This window comes from Sordaria macrospora, chromosome 3 (assembly GCF_033870435.1).
Source record: "Sordaria macrospora chromosome 3, complete sequence".
NCBI classification, from domain to species: domain Eukaryota; kingdom Fungi; phylum Ascomycota; class Sordariomycetes; order Sordariales; family Sordariaceae; genus Sordaria; species Sordaria macrospora.
This window is the reverse complement of record NC_089373.1, coordinates 5,618,590-5,636,759: the sequence shown is the minus strand read 5'-3', so window position 1 is coordinate 5,636,759 and position 18,170 is coordinate 5,618,590. Positions and strand designations below refer to the sequence as shown.

Genomic DNA, 18,170 nt, shown 5'->3' with positions numbered 1-18,170 from the left:
GACCTAACCTAACCTGACGGGATGGCGGGATGATGGGATGTTTGTTTGGTTGGGCCCGCTTAAGATGGCTGAACTGAAATGCGGGACCTGGCACATGCGGCACGGGTGGGTGGGGTCAACGGGCTTGCGGCCGCTCGGCGCTAAGAAGCCAAGCAAGCCGGGAGTGGGAACCATCATGCCGGCGAGTCCGTGATCATCTTGTTGACATCTTCAGCTTTGATCCTTCGGGAAGCATGTGGTATTGGTAGATTACGGGTCTGACTGTGCCGTTTACCCTCGCTTTTGACATCAACAGGAAAATACAAAAACAGGAAGGAAAGGGTAAAAAAAGCGGGAAAAAAAAAAAAAGGGAAAAAAAAGAGGTGGAAAGAACAAGTCTTGAACGTGGGACGTACCGCAACTGGAAAGGAGTAGAAGAGGCTTAGTAATGCGTGGCCGGAAGACGCCAGCTGATGACACTACTACAGCGCAGCACCAAGCCCTTTGACAACATTCCTTAAGGGATGCTAGCATGGGTACACACCACGCTGTAGCCCCGGGAGTTTAGCAAGGCTGCACTCCACGCCGCTCGGCCATTGTCCCTTTCCGGGGTTGATGTGAATACAGTACGAGTTTTTAGGTTATTAAGGTCCGTTGTTGACGTCGTCGAAGTGAGGTGAGACCGAATGCGTTCTCGGCGCCCAGAGTATCTGTCCGAAAAGTGGGCGTGGCGGTACTAGAATGTTGACAGGTAGAGGTAACATCGAAATAGCATGACGATTGTGCGTAGATGGAGTTTTGATCTCAAGATGGTAATGCTAATGTTGTCATGTCTTTTTGTCTATCCAATGCATTGTGTAACAGTTCTATCCAACCGTCTTTTAGTTGTTCTTCATCCATTGTCCAATCATCCAACCGCTTCATCCCCAACGTGTCACTCCGTTGCAAGACTCTAAGCGCGGTCGAATGCATCACCACCATCAACAGCCATCCCTACCATCACCAACTCCCCTTTTACCATCCATTCATCCCACTACCGACTCCCCTTTTACCATCCATTCATCCCACTACCGACTCTCCTTTTACCATCCATCCAACGAACTTCCTGCACCACATGAATCACAGCTGCGACCCAAACCACCTAAGCCCAGGCCCCAACCAAACTCATGCCCACCGCTCCCAGAAAAACCAACACACAAGCACCCACCCTCTTCCGTCCCCTCAACGTCCTCCAACTCTCATCACTCAAAAAGTCCTCACTCAACAATTCCACCAAGCTAGCAAAAACCAACAATCCGCTAGAAATAGCATTCATAGTCCCCACCAACACCAATCCCACCTCACTCTCCGGACTATACAACCGATGGGTAGCCAGTCCAATAGCCTGTCCAACAGGCGTCGTACATCCATACGCCAAAGCCATATACCACGGCTGCTTCGATCCTTCAGGCCAAGTAATACTTGCGATTCTCGACCCCAGGGCAAGGCCTTCAAAGGTTTGATGGAATGCGATTGCGATGAGTAAAACGACAAAGTCGGTGCCGACGGATACTGACAAAGCCATGCCGATGAAAACGGAATGAAACAAGATACCGCACTCGAGAAGGACGCATTGCATCGTTTCCTTGCGGTGCTTCATTTCGGCGGTTAGGTATCCTTCGGGAAGCTGGGATTCGAGCTGTTGTGTAGTAGGGGAGGAGAGGGTCAGGTCGGATTGGAAGATTTCCTTGTTGAATTGGGGGGTTGTTGCCGAGTCGGTGCAAGCGTTGAGGTTATCTTCGGAGGGCAAGGCGGGGAGGACGGCGTCCCGGTCTTGGGCTGGGTCTTGGCCTTGGCGGGAGACGTGGGAGAGACGGCGGCCGATGGAGTGAGCGCGGCCGCGGAGGGCGCCCTTGGGGCGGGAGGGCAGGTTGTTGGCGTTGATGGAGGTGGTGTCGTCGGGGGCGCGAGCGTTGCTAGGAAGGCGAGAAAGGGGGTCGATAGAGTCGTCGTTGTTGTTGTTGTTCGACTGCCCATGGGCGGCACCGGAAGCATGGCCCTCTTCGTGAAGTCCGTGATGCACGTGTCGCCCGGGATGAAAGACCATTTCGACAATGGTAACCATGAAGATCGCCGCCAATGCAATTGCGCCCGGCATTGCGGGATATTGTTTCGTCCAAAAGCTGTCGAGACACTGGTTGCTGAGCGAGATGAAAGCGGTCGGCAAAAGATGGACGAAAGCCGTGGCGATCAGGACTCCGGTACCGAAGTGACGGACGGCGAAGAAGAACACGGGCGGGAGTCGAATCGTGGGGAAGCGGGTCATGAGGACGGGAAGGGCGCAGGCGAGAAAAGAGACGCCGAAGATGATGGCGAGAGCAGCGCCGTGAAAGGGCGTGTTGTAAAGCGACTCATCGGAGACGCCGCCCTTGGGACAAGTTGATGCTCTCTTAAAGACCCGAGGGGTAACGGGTTCGGCGACCGTAACAACGACGGGTGAAGGACGAGGTACGGAGAGAGATGACGCATCAACTTGGACATGTCGATCGTTACCGTGCTGTTGTCTTGTCATGATGGTGGACATGATCAACGAGGTAACGGCGACGGAGAGAACCCAAGTGACCCACCCCGGGACCGCCGAAGCGGCACTGCGGAGGAGTGGGGCCACGGAGCTCCGGGTTCGGCAGGCACGGTCTTCACCACCGGCTACCGGGAGTTTCTGCGGGGCGGGGTCTGTGTTCGGTGTTAGTCATTTGGGTTAAGGTCAAAGGGTTAGTTTTAGGGGCGCTTTTCTGGTAACAACAACATACCAAAAGACCACCGCCCCGCAGAATTATTATTCTTCTCCGGGGGAACTGGTCTGCGGTCCGATTCATGCTGTCTTATGCCGCCGCCTGGGTGATGATTCAATGCGCAGACGCCGACCTCACTGCCTTGAGATCCAGTCCTGTGCGTCCGAGAATTGGCAATTCCATTGAGGTCCTGACGGGTGGTCAAGTCAGCAGCCAGGTAATGGGGCTGTTGGTTCCAAAAGGGATGATGGAGGTCGCCATCGTCATTGCGAGAAGGGCGGTTCATTTTGGGCAGTTGGTTGCAGTTGAAATTGAGTCAGTTTAATTTCGATATATCCTTCGGCGACTCGGTTGCGACGGTTTGCGACAAAGTAGGGCGATGACTGACGGCTTTGGCGATGACTGACGGCTTTGGCGATGACTGGGACCCCTTAAACGAGACTTGGCTTTTGTTGACTTTTTTTTGGCGAATTGAAGACGGATTCGATTCGATGACGCGATGGAGATCGGAAACAGAGACTGCTTTTTCACGGCAAGTGAGAGGGAAAAGGATCGCAAACAGTGCTGTTTATTGACTGTCTAAAATCTTGCGAGATTCAAAAAGGTTCCAAAAAGAACAAAAAGAGTAAACACATCCAGGGAGTATATATGTAACAAGAAAGTGGAAGCGGCGGTCTGTTTTTAGAAGATTGGAAGTTCCGTCCCTTCTGACGTGTGACAATTCGAGACCACTGCTGACTCCCGGAGGCGGCGACCGTGCATTGAACAGGGGAAATCTTGGGCAAGTCCAGGCCCTTTTAACGGTGAACCCTAACCCCATGACAGTCCATGACAGGCTCGTTCCATCCCGTGATGCCCCGATGGCTCCACACGCGGCGGAGATCCGTTGGAATGAGTGGTTCATTGGACTCCATCCCGAGATTCCCAAGTCTTCCCCAGATCTTGGCGTACGTAAAACGAACAACCCCGAACAAGACATGGAATTTGTTTTTTCAAGTCACCGATTCGTTCTGGATTTTGGCATGTTTTGTTGACTCTTGCGGTCACATACTGTTCACATGACTTGTAAAATCGCTGGATTCGTGAGCGGTCTACCTAATATCGCTTAAGCCAACTCTAAAAAGCCCAACCAGGTTCAAGACTTATTCCGGTTGAAGATCCACACGGAATGTCCGCTGGAAAAGGATCAAAGGAAAGTGGAAAGCCGGGATGAGAAAAAGCTGAAACATGGTGTCTGAAAAACCAAGGACGGGTTTCCCGAAAAAGAACGAGCGTGGTTCCGAAAGTTAACGAACAATCCAGTTTGTTCGGTTGAAACTCCGGTCGATCACGGAGAACGAGACGGGAACGGGAATAGCCACTACCAAGACAAGACAAGACAAGACAGAGATTTTTTGCTTGGTGCTTGGCGTAAGCCCCAGAAAGAATGTCGTGACTTGTTCAATGCTTTGTGAACTTGAAAAAGCAAACAGTCAGCGATCCCTTGATTCGTAGTGAGCGGTGTCAAGGCAATCGCTGTGGTTGCACGTGGCTTGCAAGATCTGTTTGGAGTTTTTAGGACAAGCCCCTTTCTTGGCGTCTTTCACAAGCTTGACATTCAATGGTGGAGGTCATCAACTCTGGAGCAAAGAACTGAAAGTACGTATGATAAATATCAGCAAACTCTCCTTCATTATCTGCTGTCAAAGTACAACATGGAAGAAAATGAAAAGGAGACGATGACCCAGGCAAGAAAACCTGCTCTCCCATGGGCAGATATGGGTATTGATTCACCAAGAACGACAACACGTCTACAACTGAAAGTAATTGGGAAGAGCAAAACAGAAAAAGTGAGCAATGTTGGGTCACCATTCAAAAGTCGGACTCGGATTGGTTGAAGTTCAGTTTGGTTGCCTTATTTGCCGCTTTCAATTCTTCTCTCCAGCGCTGGGCCACAACCTTTAATCTCCAGCTTCAGCAGTTCATCTCACCAAACACCGAAATGAGACGAACGATGGATAACATAACCATATTATCGGGATATCGCGCCCGCTCGTCCACCCTCTTCGAGACTTTCAGCGTACAACAGAAACCGTTAATCAATTCAATCAAGACGGGCCGTTATGAGCCAACCACAGAACCCGGGTGTAACTGTCTCCGCCAATCCAACTCTGTGAACCCCGAGCGGACAAAGTCACGGATCTGGCCGAGCGAACAAATGTGAAATGTGGATCTCTCACCGTCCTACACCGAGCCGCTTCAGCCCACCAAGCCCACCAAGCCTACCAAGCGCCCAAGTGCCGCCCGCCTCCCCGCCCCCGCACCGAGTTCCGCGACCGGATAATTCCCGTTCCACTTCCCCGCATCTCACCTCCGATTCCGTCCCGGTCATCCTTCCGATCTCCCAACTCCCGGACTCCGTTCCACAATAACATCCAGATTCCGACCCCAATTCCCGGATCCCGCCCGTACCCGTAGTCGTTCACTGCCCCAAAACATTGAAGCCCGGTGCCCGGTTTCTCAACAACAATGTCCATGTCATCTCCCTTGAACCAACCCAATTTAGAACTCCCAGCGGAAATCACCCTCCAGCCCCCGCTCACCCGGCGCGGCACCGGACCGGGATTGATCCTCGTTGTGCCGCCCAAGGCGGAACTCGACCTTGTCAACCGGAAACTACGAGAACTCCCTTCTGATCAAAATGAGTATGGTGAGCGGAAGGAGGGTCACGTACAGAAAACGCTGGAACCGGAGCCGCTCAAGAAATGGGCTGAAGAGGGGTACGCGGTTGCGCAGGTCACGTACACGTACACGTCCGGTCGATCAAGTATGCTCGGTACGCTTGGTACACTTTGTACACCTGACGAGGATGGTCCCGAGCGTCAGAGTCTGGAGCTTGGCGAGTTGGTTGGGAAAGCGATTGAGGAACTTGCAAAGATGAAGGAGTGTGAAGGGACGGAGAAGGTTGGTCTTGTTGGTGAGTACCTCTCTACTCATATGTCGGTATCAGTCCCGGCCTGGGATGTCATATGTGTACCTTGGTTGGCGTTGTGAATATTGAAGACACCGAGGAGGATGGTAAACACAGCGATGACAGTCATGACATGAGCTGAAAAATATCACTACCTACCCTAGTGCACGCGTATGGCGACAACAGCTTTCTCGCCTCTGCCATCACCGCCAACCCTCGCGTTGCCTGTTGCGTCTACTACGGCCCCTTTGAACCCGTTGCAAAGACAAAAGAAACCTTAATCCCCATTCTCGCGCACATTCCCGGCTCCGTGCCTCAGCGTTCTCAGATGGACACTGCAACGTTTGGGGAAGATCCCGAAAACGTACATGTAAAATGTCACTACTACCCCAACCTGAACCTGAAAACACACCATTACTTCGCCCACCCTTCATGCACCGTAGGGTTCAACCCCAGCGCCGCCTCAGTCGCGCACACCCGCTCTCTCACCTTCCTCAAGCCTCTGCTGGGAGGACCTTACTTCGACCTGGAAGCCATCTGGGACGAGCACACCAAGTACGAGTTCGAGGACCGCAGCGTCGAAAAGACCATGGCTACCATGGTTGATCAGCCCTACGTCAACCACGTGCCGACACTAACGGGTGGTATTGGGAGAGAGAACCTGACCAAGTTCTACCGGGACCATTTCATCAATAGTAATGCGGAGGATGCAAAGTTGGAGCTGGTGAGTAGGACGGTGGGCATTGATCGGATTGTTGATGAGTTTTTGTTTAATTTTACTCATGATAGGGGGGTTGATTGGTTGTGAGTATTCCCATGCGTCCCTCTTTGGTCTCATATGATACCCAAGCTGACAGAAGACAGAATCCCCGGCATACCACCAACGCACCGCAAAGTGAGTATCCCATTCACAAGCATCGTCAACATTCGCGGCGATAGGTTATACCACGAGCATATCGCCTGGGACCAGGGGACCGTTCTCAGACAGCTGGGATTGTTGCCCGAGTACCTACCTTTTCCGTATGCGCTGCCGGATGGACGACAGCCGGGAGAAGGAGGGAAGAGGTTCGAGTATCGTGTTCCGGTGGCTGGGATAGAGACGGCAAAGAAGTTGGTGGATGAGAATGCGGTTGAGTCGAATGAGATGCTGAGATTCGAAGTGCGGGAGGTGTCGGATGAGTGATCGCCGTTGGACTCGGGTTACGGTTTTATGCTTATTTCAGAATGCCGGATGAAGTCAGATGATCATGACGGATGACTACCCCCGGCCCAAATATTGTTGGTTGTAAGGTTATGTTGGCGTGAGGCACAGAAGGACTACCGGATGAGATATCTCGGCCATAACGGATGACTTCCCCAGGTAAAGGTTGTTGGTCGTTAAGCTTATATTAGCGTGAGGCACAGAAAGAAAAGGCTCGGTTATCGGGAAGGATGCCGACGGGAGAGACCCGAGAATGAAATGTCGATAACAGAACCAACAAGGTTGGTGGTGTCTGTCAGCTTAGTTCCAACGGTTCCTGAGGCTGTGAGAGCCCGTTCATTGGACAATGGAGTCTCTTGAAGTTGTGAGTGTGTAGCACCGATGAGAGATGCAGTGTTACCCCATGTTTATGTTCATGAGATGGGTTGTAAGTAGGGGTTTATGATAACGATGAAACCGATGAACGGATGATGGTGATGAGTAAACAGGTACATTCATTCGTCGTTGATCACAACTCTTCATGAACGGTATAATGGGGTGTCTGTAGTTTTCTTCACTATGAATTCCAACATGATGGAAGGTGATAGAGAACTATAGTCGAATCTGAGTCAGTTCCGCGACGTCTCGACGTCGGACCATCCAGTCGTTCGCAGCAGTTTGCGAGCCAGACGAGCACAATGACAGGGAAGCGGCGGCGAGGAAAGGGAGGGCGAATGTTCGAAACAGAAGGACTGGAACCAATCAGAATGCGTCTTTTTCCAGATCGTAAATCCGGCCGCCGGGGGCCCAGGCACTCGGCCAGTACCGAGAAAAGTCACTGAGCAACATCGAAGTTATCGAACGGCCTTTGAACTAAGGGGTGATGGGTGAGGTAATCGTGATTGAACCATCCAAGGAACGAAGAGGAGAATCTTAAAGGTGTTTCTGGGGCTGGTGAGATGTCTGAGGGAAGTAAACAAATGGTGACTGCACTGTTGGCAAAGTCTTGTGTCGAACAATGCAGAGGTTGAGTATGGTTCATGCAGGTCGTGAAGTCGTGAGGGGACAACCTCGATGTTGTCTGGGGGATGGTATGCACGCTTTGACTTGGGCGGGGAGAGCATGAAGGGGAAGAAAGACGCGTTCATTGTGTCTAGGAAACCAAAGGAAAAGAAAAAGTCTCAGGGCAAAGTAGATGGAGTCTATCAAATAGATCTTGAAGTGTCATTTTGGTCTTCTCAGATGTGCTCCTGGTTATTGTGAGATGAAGTCGAGAAATTGTTAGTGAGATACTTCAATCAGGCATCGTGAGATCAACCGACATCACGGGCCAAGTCACGTTTCCTGGTGAAAACGAGTGGAGAGCTCGGCCTCGCTGGGGGAGTCGGCACACGGGGCGTCTAGCGGGCGAAATACTGGGGCAACGATGGGCCAATGGGGGGCGTCGCTGAAAGTTTGCAAAATTGGGACTTGCCCGCCGTCTTCGAACTGGTGTTGCCGTCGTCACCAGTCACCGCGTGCTGAAATCTGCAACCGTAACCCGATCCTGTTGAAAGATTCGATACAATACCGCACCGTGACATTCTTACCGTACGGAATCCCCCAGTCTTTTGCACCACTTTCGCCCTGGACCCACCGCGAATAATTGTCGCATTTTACACCTTTTTACACCCGCCAACCGAACTCTGCGCTGACCTCTTTTCCGTGGTACTTCAGCAGACACAAGCGCCAGTGCAGACTTGTTAGAGAACTTTGCAAATTGTCCAAGTCAGTCAAGTCCAATACAATTGAGTGACCTCTCTTTTTTCCACTTCTTCCACCACCACCATCACCACCACATTCTGCTCGCTTTTTGCACAGCACCGCACGCACCCACACATTTACACACCCACACACGCTATTTACGCGCGAGTACGTTGTCCACAAACACACCGTCATTATCACCATCATCCAAGATGCCTACGCAGCTACCATCGAGCTTTGCCTCTGCGGCCGCCGGCCAAACCACCAGAGGAGACGCCAGATCCGGTGCCCGAGGCGATTCCGTCCGTGGTGCCGGCAGCGGTGAATGGTGAGCATCCGTCCAGCCCTGTGTCGAGTCCGTGTCAACTATCTGCACTTCAGCCTGGATCTGATCTGGTGTTGTTCTCTGGCGTGGAGGGGAAGATGGGGCAGAGAAGGAAGAGTGGCATCTGGCATCTGGCATCTGGCATCTTCTCCTTCATCTGTACCTTCACGTGGCAGAGATCACTAGAGACAGACAGCCAGATTGAATACACACGACGGGAGACACATCTCCTTTCCTCCCTACTACCCCTCCTCCTACTCCATCATCCCCCATCCCCATCCATCCCATCATATATACCATCACCACTACAACTAAACAGCAGAGCCGCTGACACGTCACCACAACCTCCAGGGCTCGTTCTAACGGAACCAGAACCTTCCGCCGCTCATCCACCACTCCCTTCAACAACCAGTCTGTCGCCGCTAGCAACTCGACTGATGCCACACAGAACCCCGCTCTAGACAGCCACAACAGCATCAACAACAATAACGCTAGCTCTGCCTCGCAACCCGCTTTGACCGCGTCCGACCAGCAGCAACATCAGCAGCAGCAGCAGAATAACCAGCACAACCAAGGTCCTCTCCGCTACTCCAAGGACGAGCTCTACGAGATCTACAAGCATAGTGCCGAAGCCGCCAACAACATCGACATGTCGTCCCTCTTTGCGCCCTCGTGGAATCCCACCCAGACCAACGGCACAGCTTCACGCGTGTGGGGCAAGACCAGCGATTCCCCGCATGTCCCGCAAGATCCTACCGTCTGTTGGGATCCCAACGGTACCGTCAAGCCCATCGGCCTCGAGCCCATGTCTGCCGAGGAGCGCGAAATGTTTGCCACCGACGTGAACTCGACTTTGAAGCCGCCCCAGATTCAGCAGCAGAACAAGGAGGGAGGCGTGCAGGGTGGTATACAGAACGGCGGGCGCAAGACCTCGGTCAGTGTCAACACTAGCAACTTCTCCTCCACAGCTTCGCCCGCTACTGCCTCGAGACCCGCCACCCGACGCCGTGAGACCGCCGACACGAATCCTTTCCCGAGCTCGGCCGTTGCCTCTCCGACCACCGCCGGCCGTTTCCCCCGAGACGATCCCTGGCTCCCTCGCCGGAACACCGACCTGAGGGAGTCCATCACCGACGAGCCCGCCGAAGAAAACCCCCCGACGACGTCGAGAACGCAGCCTTTCGGTCTCACTAGATCCAATACTGCTGGGTCTAGCGCCTTTGGCAGCTCCGCTTCGCTGTGGGGTCCCGCCGCGACCACCCCGGGCGCGGGCATCGGTGCCTTTGGTAGCTTTGCCTTGAACACAGCCACGTCCACGATCGGGGAAAAGCGTTTTGGCGGCACCGGTGGAAGCCGTCTGGCCCATTTGATCCCCAAAGACTCGAATGAGAATGTGGCTGCCAATAAGGGAAACGAGTCTGCTCCCGGTACTGATACCAACCGTGGTTGGAGACCCCGCCAGCGTACTGATACTGACCCCTTTGGGCCTGACGACAGTCTGACCGGCAGCGCCATCCTCGGCGGGGCTCAGGACAACAGCCCGCCCGCCTCCTCCCTCCAGCGCAGCGGCGTCTTCGACACCCCTGTCAAGGGGAGCAGCGGCGATTTCGGCATGTCGGCTCTCAACCTCGGCGGCAACAACAACCAGAACGAGCAGCAGGGAAACGGGCCCGCCAGTCCCTCCGAGACGAACCCGTACCGCAGCCCGCTAGCCGAGCGTGGCGATGAGGGACATGACGACGCCGAGATCGATCGACTTACCCACAACGCTGCCGGGTCCGAGCCGCAGTCCAACTTCAGCACCCTGTCTCGTGCCTTTGGTGGTGCTCCTTTTGATGGCAGCGACCGTAGTCAGACTTCGAGTGTGGGTGCCAAGGGCTTCCCAACTGTCAACACTCTCGGAGGATGGCCCACTGCTCCTTCGGTCGGTACTCCCGATCGCGAGAGACAGCCGTTCAACAGCGCTTTTGGCACCAGCATCTTCAGCCCCATTGGTGATTTGCAGTCTCCCGGTTTTGGTGGCCTGGGTGGCTTTGGAGTTGCTGGCGGTTCGGGGCTTGGTCGCGCCAATAAGCTCAGCTCCTTGTTCCCCCCTGCCATGCAAGCTCAGATGGGGCACGTTGGTCATGAGCAGGAGAACCTGAGTGACTCTGTTCCGGACCTCAGACAGGCCAACCCCCTTGGTGCTATCGGGCGTGGTGCCATTGGTACTCAGCCTCGTGATGCCGCTAGCCCCATGAGAGCTGGCAGAGGTGCCTTTGAGGACTTGTTTCCTGGTGCTGATGCTATGAAGTCGCCGTTTACCAGCGGCGAGCACCAGGCTGGTCTTACGTCCACGGCGCCCTCTTCGGGTTTCCCCGCCACCACGGCCGGTCCCGCCTTTTCGGCTACCCCTACCCCTGGCGAGCCCAATCAGCAGCAGCAGCAGCGGACTATGGTTATGCCTGATCGCATGCGTTGGGTTTACCTGGATCCTCAAGGTCAGATGCAGGGTCCCTTCTCTGGCTTGGAGATGAACGACTGGTACAAGGCCAACTTCTTCTCGCCTGACCTCCGTGTCAAGCGCGTCGAGGATCCCGACTTTGAGCCTCTTGGTCAACTGATCCGTCGCATTGGGAACTCGCGTGAGCCCTTCCTGGTTCCTCAGATGGGCATCCCTCACGGACCCCCGCCTTCCGCCGGCCCTTTCGCCCTTGGTGCTGCTGAGGCCATTCCTCCCCTTCAGGGTGCTTTCCCGTCTTTTGGTAGAACCTTGACTGCTGCTCAGCAGAATGACTTGGAACGCCGGAAGCAGGAAGAGCAGTTGTATCACGCTAGGCAGCGGGAGTTCCTGCATCATCACCAGAGCTTCGGCCGCCTCCCTCTCCAGCCTGGTATCCCCGGAGCCCTGCACCACCATTCTAGCGCTCACAGCTTGCAGAGCCAGCCCAGCTTTGGCAGCATCACTTCCCCCATTGGTATGCCTCAGCCTCCTATCGGTGCCATTGGCCCCAACTCCGGCTTCTTTGAGGCTCCCGTGAGCCTCGGTCAGGCCCCTACCCAGCAGGGCTTGGGTCCCGATCTTTTTGCCCCGGACCTCAACTTGGGTGAGCGCCAGTTGTTGGCTAACCTTCAGGCCAATGGTGGTCTCCCTGGTTCCTTTCCTACCCAGCCCATCGGTGCCCCCATTGGTGACAACTCGTCTCTCCGCAGCAACCTCCCTTCCGTCGATCAGCTCCGCAACGACGAGCAGGGATTCAACGCTAAGCTCAAGGAGTTTCACGAGCTTCGCGCCCAACATGATGCCGAGGAGGCCGCTGCTCACGCCAGCGTTGCCGCCGCGCAGGAGGTCCTCCAGGAGGTAAAGGAGGAGGCTCCCAAGTCTAAGGACGAGCCCAAGGCTGCTCCCGCCTCTGGCCAGGAGACTGTCAAGGCTTCCAAGAAGCAGACTCAGGAACCCAAAGAGGCCGCCGCTGCTGCTGCTAAGGAGATGGCTTCTCAGGCCGAGGTTTCCCTGACCGAGAAGATCAAGAAGACTCAGGCTGAGAACAACGCTGCCAAGCTTGCCCAGCAGGCCGCTGCTTCGGGTCTTCCCATGCCCTTCCCTCCTCCTCCCCAGGCCAACACCCCTCTTGCTGCCCCCACTGCTCAGCGTCCTGCCTCGGGCCTCCCTGCTAGATACGGTGAGCGCTCTGGTTCTGGTACTCCGGACACCACCTCTGATGCTGCCTCCCTTGCCCCTCCCCCTACCGCTCCCTGGGCTGGCACCGAGACCCAGAAGGGTCCCAGCCTCAAGGAGATCCAGGAGGCTGAGGCTAAGAAGGCTGCCAAGAAGGAGGAGGCTGCTGCTGCCGCTCGTCGTGCTGCTCTTGAGCAGGAGGCTGCTGCCCTCCGTGAGCGCGAGAAGGCTGCTGCCGCCGCCCACATCGGTCTGCCCGCTACTAGCACCTGGGGCACTGGTTCTCCCGTCGGCGCCCCCGCCTCTGGTAGTCCCTGGAAGCAGCCTGCCGCCAAGGTTGCCACCACCACCACCGGTTCCAAGAAGACCCTTGCCGAGATCCAGCGCGAGGAAGAGCTTCGCAAGCAGAAGGCCAAGGAGGCTGCTGTCCAGGCTAGCATCATCTCTGGCTCTGGTCTCGGTAAGCGCTATGCCGACTTGGCTAGCAAGACTTCGTCGACTTCTGCTCCTCCCGGCATGATCACTCCCGGTGCTGCTGCTCAGGCTGCTGCTGCTGCCGCTGCTACTGTCGGTGGTGGCTGGTCTACTGTTGGGGCTGGTGGTAAGGTCAAGATGCCTACTGGCCCTGCGGCTACCAGCCGCCCTGTCAGCACTACTCCTGTCAAGACTACCGTCCTTCCGGCTGCCAAGGTTGTGGCTAAGCCTGCTACTGCGGCGCTTAAGGACGCCAAGAACGTTGCTCTGGAGGAGTTCAAGAAGTGGTTGCATCGTGAGCTGTCCAAGGGCTTGAGCGGTGTTAATGACAGTATGTTTCCCCCCTTTCTCGTCTTTTAACCTTGGTTGCAGTAACTAACATTGCTATTCACAGTCGAATCCTTTGCTTCCACCCTTCTCGAGCTCCCCCTCGACGTGGCCATTCTCTCCGAGTGTGTGTACGGCTTCTCCACCACCATGGACGGCCGCCATTTTGCCGAGGAGTTTGTCCGTCGTCGCAAGCTCGCCGACAAGGGCATCGTCGAGAAGGATTCCAACACTGGCGCCATGTCTTCCAGCAACGGTGGCTGGTCCGAGGTGGCCAAGAAGGGTGGCAACAGCGCCCAGGCGGCCGCGGTCAAGGAGGAACCCATGGCTGCTGTGCCTGGCTTCAGAGTTGTCCAGGCCAAGAAGGGCAAGGGCAAGAAATAGAGTTCTCAGGCTTGACTTGCATGGGATTGGACTGGTTCAACAAGATGGATGGTGGAAGTATAACAAAGTGGTATAAATATGGGGGTTTGGGTGCTGGAGGAATGCACTGAACACAGCGTGGGTGACTGGAGAAAGTTCATGTTGTCTTTTGGCTGCCAACACTGGAAGGTACCTACGGGTAGCGTAGCTGACGTGGGATTGTCAAGCGTCAAGCGTCAAGCTCAGCGTTATAGGGTTAGTTACTTGCGAAGATGTCAAGATTAGTGTACTGTAGCGGTATCAGTAGTAGCGATCAGATGTATAATCTCTGCGCGGTGTTTAGCGCTACTCTAAGAATGTTGATCATGGTGATGGTGACTTTGTTTTCTTGGTGTTGATGTTTAGAAGACCCACGAACAGCGGAGCCGCCAATGAGATGTAAGTCTGGGGAACGAAGACATTGAAATGTCAGCCTTATGTAAGCAGCCAGTCTTGGCGATGAAAAAGTGCGTCACAACGCCAAGACTGGGGTCTGGCCAGTGCCCCTCCCCCCACAGTTTTTGTTTTCTGTGGTTGCTCGGCGGCGTGCCTGAAAAATGTTTTGAGAATTGCGATAAGGATTCTTGGACCCCTCTATCAGTAATTCAGCACATTGATTTCCAATCAACAACCCCCCCCTTTCCACTTCCATTCCACTTTCCACTTTCTACTTCATTCACTTGGCTTCTCAATTCACTTGACTTCTCAATTCACTTGACTTGAATCCATTTGTTCATTCACTTTCAGGCATCGGGTTCCAGGCTTCAAGGATGAGGAGATAGACAAAAATTTTGATACCCTTTTTCTTCCCGTACGTCCGTCTGTCAATATCTCTCTCACACTTCGACTTCTATTCGATACCCCTCACCCCTCACCCCTCACCCCAACCAATCCTCCACCCAAAACACCAAGTCAGCAGCCAGTCAGTCAGTCAGCCAGTGAACGACAACCCCCTAAAAAGTCACCAACGGCAACAATGACTGACACCACGACCACGACCACGACAAGCACCCCGCTGCTCGAGCAGGTCCGTTTGGGAGAATACGTCTCCGTCCTCACCAACCCAGAGGGTCCCGCAAAGAAGCTCATCGAGGGATACGTCACCTCCCTCTATTGCTACTCCGATTCACCTCAGCAACATCAGCAACAGAATGTCGAAACTGAAGACCAAGAAGATAAAGATAACGTCGCCGTCGCGCTAGCGGCTTTCAACGCCTTTTTGCAAATAAACGTTACGGGTCCGGTGCCTGATGGTCTGGCCCAAATTGAAGGGGAATTCGCCGACGCAGTATCCAGCAAAACTACCAAGGAGAGCAAGAAGCCGCTGCAGCAGGCTAGGAAGCTTGTCTTTAAGACGCTGGATGTTGATGGTGTTTCTGTTTATCAGTATATCCCGTCGATTGAACTTTTTGGGTTGGCGAGATGGATTATTGGTACACAGCTTGGTCTGGGTCAGGGTCTGGGTCTGGAAGGCGAGCCGCTTCAGTGGTTGAAGCTCAGGGTTGATGTGTGGCATTATAAGCTTATCACTCAGCCGAGCTTGGGACCGGGATCAATCTTCAATAAAAGTCTGCAGTGGTGTGAGGTGCCTAGTTTGCAGGCTCAGATCGAGCGGGGGTTGAAGGTTGTTGAGGCGGAAGTATTGGGCGAGAAGAAGGACAACAAGGAGATGGAAGTCAAGTGGTTGGTGGAAAAGGCCAATGTGCATATCATGCTCGGTCAGGATGCGAAGGCGAAGGAGGCCATTCAGAAGGCGGCCGAGGTTAACAAGTTCCAGTATATGCTCAGCGGTGCGCTTGGTAAGAGGACCAAGTTCCAGGAAAAGGCTACGAGTCAGCTTGTTGTTCTTGCAAAGAGCGCAGAGGAGAAGGATGGCGAGGAGGAAGCGGATGCCAAACCCAAGGCCTTGGAACTCAACGACGATACTCTCTTGGAAGACCTGCAGTTCACCAAGGGCGAACTGGGCAAACATGGCGAAACAGACGACAAGACTGGTCTTCCTGCGGCATTGAAGGACCTCGAACCCGATGCGCAGCCTCAGCTTTCTCCGCTGGATCAGATCATCCTGCTCACGGAGGCGACGCTCAAGGACGCGTTCAGTCCCAACGATACCCTTACCGCCGAGGAGATCCTGCCTTTTGCCGTCAGAGTCATCAGCGACAAGAGCACCAACTGGCAGATCTACACGCAAGCGTTGCTGGTGAGGTCGCGCATCGAGATGCATCGCTCTAGGACCATGGAGCGCGGTGTCCTCCAGATGCAGGCGGTTGTCGATCAGGTTATTTTCGATACCACTGCTTCTGCTTCCCCTTCCGAGACAAACCCTGAAGAAGAGAAAAAGTCTGACGTCCCGGCTATCAAGATCTCTGCCGAGGGAGAGCTGATCGAGGATAAGGCGGCTGCCAACAAGCCCACTTCTTTCTTCCCCGCTGCTAAGCCCGAGGATTCTGCGCCGGCACATGTTCGCTTGCAGTACATCCACGCCCTCTCGTCTCCTCCTAGGTGGCATCTCGAGTCCGAGCTGGCCTACTCCTGGGCTGGCGTCGGTTCCTTGGTTTCCGCCGTCGAGATCTTCAAGCGTCTTCGTCTGTGGGCCGAAGTTGCCCTCTGTCTCGCCGCCAACGCGCGCCACGACGACGAAGACGGTCGCGGCGCCGGCGGTGAAGAAAAAGGCAAAGCCATCGTGCGCTGGCGCCTGTTCCACCGCACGGGCGTCACCACCGCCGAAGAGGAAGACGCCGAAGCCGACGACGAAGTCGAGAACGAAACCCTCGATATCTCCAACTTTAAGGAATCCGACTTCCTCGGTCCCGAGCGCGTCCCGCCTCCCCCCAACGCTCCCCGCCTGTTTTGCATTTTGGGCGAAATGGAGGATAAGCCAGAGCACTACGAGCGCGCGTGGGAGATTTCCGGGCATAGGTATGCTCGCGCGCAAAAGAGCTTGGGCGAGTACTGGCTTTCTAAGCAAGAGATCTTCAAAGCGCGCGACGCGTACCGCAAGGCTGTGGTCGTCAACCGCATGTCTTCTGAGTTGTGGAATCGGCTAGGCGACATTTCGCTACGTCTAGGTGACTTCGCTGAAGCAGCTGAGTCTTTCTCGCGCGGTATTGCTGCTGCAGACCCCATCGCCGGCGGCGAAGATGCGCGCACGTGGTCGAACCTTGGTTCAGCACTTTACTCCCTCTACGTCGAGCGGGTTAAGGAACTTAAAGCCGAGCGGGAAGCTGCCGCCGCTGCGGCAAAGGAAGTTGAAGAAGCTGACACTGAACCCCTCGCCGTCAAACCCTTTTCTAAGGTCGAAGTCCTCGACGACGAAGACGAATCCTGCATCGCCAACCCGTCCCAATCCACCACCGACCCCAGCAAGCGCTCCCCTGCCACTCTCCTGCAACAGTCACTGGCAGCTTACAAGCGCGGCGCCTCCATTGCTAACGATAACTGGCGCATTTGGGACAATGTCATCACCCTCGCGTCGCGCGTGCGTCCCCCCGCTGTGTCGGAGATTTTGTTGGCGCTGAACCATATCATTAAGATTCGCGGGAGTGAGGACGCGCTGGATATTGATGTTTTGCGGTTGTTGGTAAACGAGGCTGTTTTGAAGAAGGTGGCTGAGGGGGAGGGGGTGTATGAACCCGGTCGCGGAACGCAGGAGCGGGCGGTTTGTGAACTTTTGGAAAGGCAGGTGGCGCCGTTGATTACCAAGAGGGGTGATTTTTGGGAGTTGTTGGTGAGGGTGAGAGAGTGGAGGAGGGATTACGGGGGGGCTATCGATGCTGCTGAGCGGGCGTGGCGCGCCGCGCTGGGTGGTGCTGCTGCTGGTGGTGGTGGCCTGGCGGCGAGTGCTGCGACGGGAGACGGTGCTGAAAAGAGCTGGTTGGAGGATGAGGAGGCTTGGGAGACGGTTGTCAAGAGCACGGCTCAGTTGGTCACGTTGTTGAAGGACTATGGGCAGGGAGTGCAGGAGATCGGGGCCAGGTGGAAGGGAAAGGCGAGGCTTGCGATTAGGAGTGTTAGGGGCAAGGCGAAGGAGCCATGGGAGGGGAGCGAAGGGTGGAACACGCTGGTTGACTTGTTGAGGGAGGTAGAGGAGGCTTGATCATGGGATGGGTTCATGTGTAGTGTAGGTAGGCATTGAAGTGGATGGATATCTAGTAGGTAGATAGAGGGATGGAAATATGTTTCGGTTTGTTGGCAAAATGGGGGGCATGGGTTAGTTATATGGATTTCACTTTAAGAGATGAGGTATCACGCATTCATTGTTCGTTCGTGGAAGCAAGATGAGAAGGAAGACATCCAAGTGTTAAGAAGAGGCCTAGGTAGTCACCTCACAGAAAAGTCCTACTTGTCAGCGACCGTATTAT

The 18,170-nt window shown here is 54.8% G+C and overlaps 4 protein-coding genes across 4 annotated transcripts; 3 read left to right on the top strand and 1 right to left on the bottom strand.

The window, feature by feature from the left end:
• Positions 1–822: 822 nt before the first annotated feature.
• SMAC4_07278 (uncharacterized protein) lies at positions 823–3,036 on the bottom strand (the record flags this gene model as incomplete). The annotated part of the gene is made up of 2 exons (XM_003347855.2): positions 823–2,664; positions 2,769–3,036. 2 exons carry the CDS (start codon positions 3,034–3,036, stop codon positions 1,121–1,123), a joined length of 1,812 nt encoding a protein of 603 aa, XP_003347903.1. The 3' UTR covers positions 823–1,120.
• Positions 3,037–4,613: 1,577 nt separating this feature from the next.
• SMAC4_07279 (uncharacterized protein) lies at positions 4,614–7,503 on the top strand. The gene is made up of 3 exons (XM_003347856.2): positions 4,614–5,706; positions 5,865–6,504; positions 6,565–7,503. The coding sequence occupies exons 1-3, from the start codon at positions 5,259–5,261 to the stop codon at positions 6,881–6,883; spliced, it is 1,407 nt and encodes a 468-aa protein (XP_003347904.1). The 5' UTR covers positions 4,614–5,258; the 3' UTR covers positions 6,884–7,503.
• Positions 7,504–8,759: 1,256 nt separating this feature from the next.
• On the top strand, positions 8,760–14,191 carry SMAC4_07280 (uncharacterized protein). Its single transcript, XM_003347857.2, has 3 exons — positions 8,760–8,951; positions 9,300–13,411; positions 13,475–14,191. The coding sequence occupies exons 1-3, from the start codon at positions 8,836–8,838 to the stop codon at positions 13,789–13,791; spliced, it is 4,545 nt and encodes a 1,514-aa protein (XP_003347905.1). The 5' UTR covers positions 8,760–8,835; the 3' UTR covers positions 13,792–14,191.
• A 594-nt stretch (positions 14,192–14,785) lies between these two features.
• Positions 14,786–17,937, top strand: SMAC4_07281 (uncharacterized protein; the record flags this gene model as incomplete). The annotated part of the gene is made up of 2 exons (XM_003347858.2): positions 14,786–15,187; positions 15,251–17,937. The coding sequence occupies 2 exons, from the start codon at positions 14,786–14,788 to the stop codon at positions 17,903–17,905; spliced, it is 3,057 nt and encodes a 1,018-aa protein (XP_003347906.1). The 3' UTR covers positions 17,906–17,937.
• Between the last annotated feature and the right edge of the window lie 233 nt (positions 17,938–18,170).

Excerpts from the sequence above, each read along its gene's own strand:
- SMAC4_07280 (XM_003347857.2), top strand. The coding sequence starts at position 8,836 with ATGCCTACGCAGCTACCATCGAGCTTTGCCTCTGCGGCCGCCGGCCAA. Across the intron at positions 8,952-9,299 it reads GGTGCCGGCAGCGGTGAATG|GGCTCGTTCTAACGGAACCA; the intron begins GTGAGCATCCGT and ends CACAACCTCCAG. Across the intron at positions 13,412-13,474 it reads CTTGAGCGGTGTTAATGACA|TCGAATCCTTTGCTTCCACC; the intron begins GTATGTTTCCCC and ends TGCTATTCACAG.
- SMAC4_07279 (XM_003347856.2), top strand. The coding sequence starts at position 5,259 with ATGTCCATGTCATCTCCCTTGAACCAACCCAATTTAGAACTCCCAGCG. Across the intron at positions 5,707-5,864 it reads GGAGAAGGTTGGTCTTGTTG|TGCACGCGTATGGCGACAAC; the intron begins GTGAGTACCTCT and ends TACCTACCCTAG. Across the intron at positions 6,505-6,564 it reads GATAGGGGGGTTGATTGGTT|AATCCCCGGCATACCACCAA; the intron begins GTGAGTATTCCC and ends GACAGAAGACAG.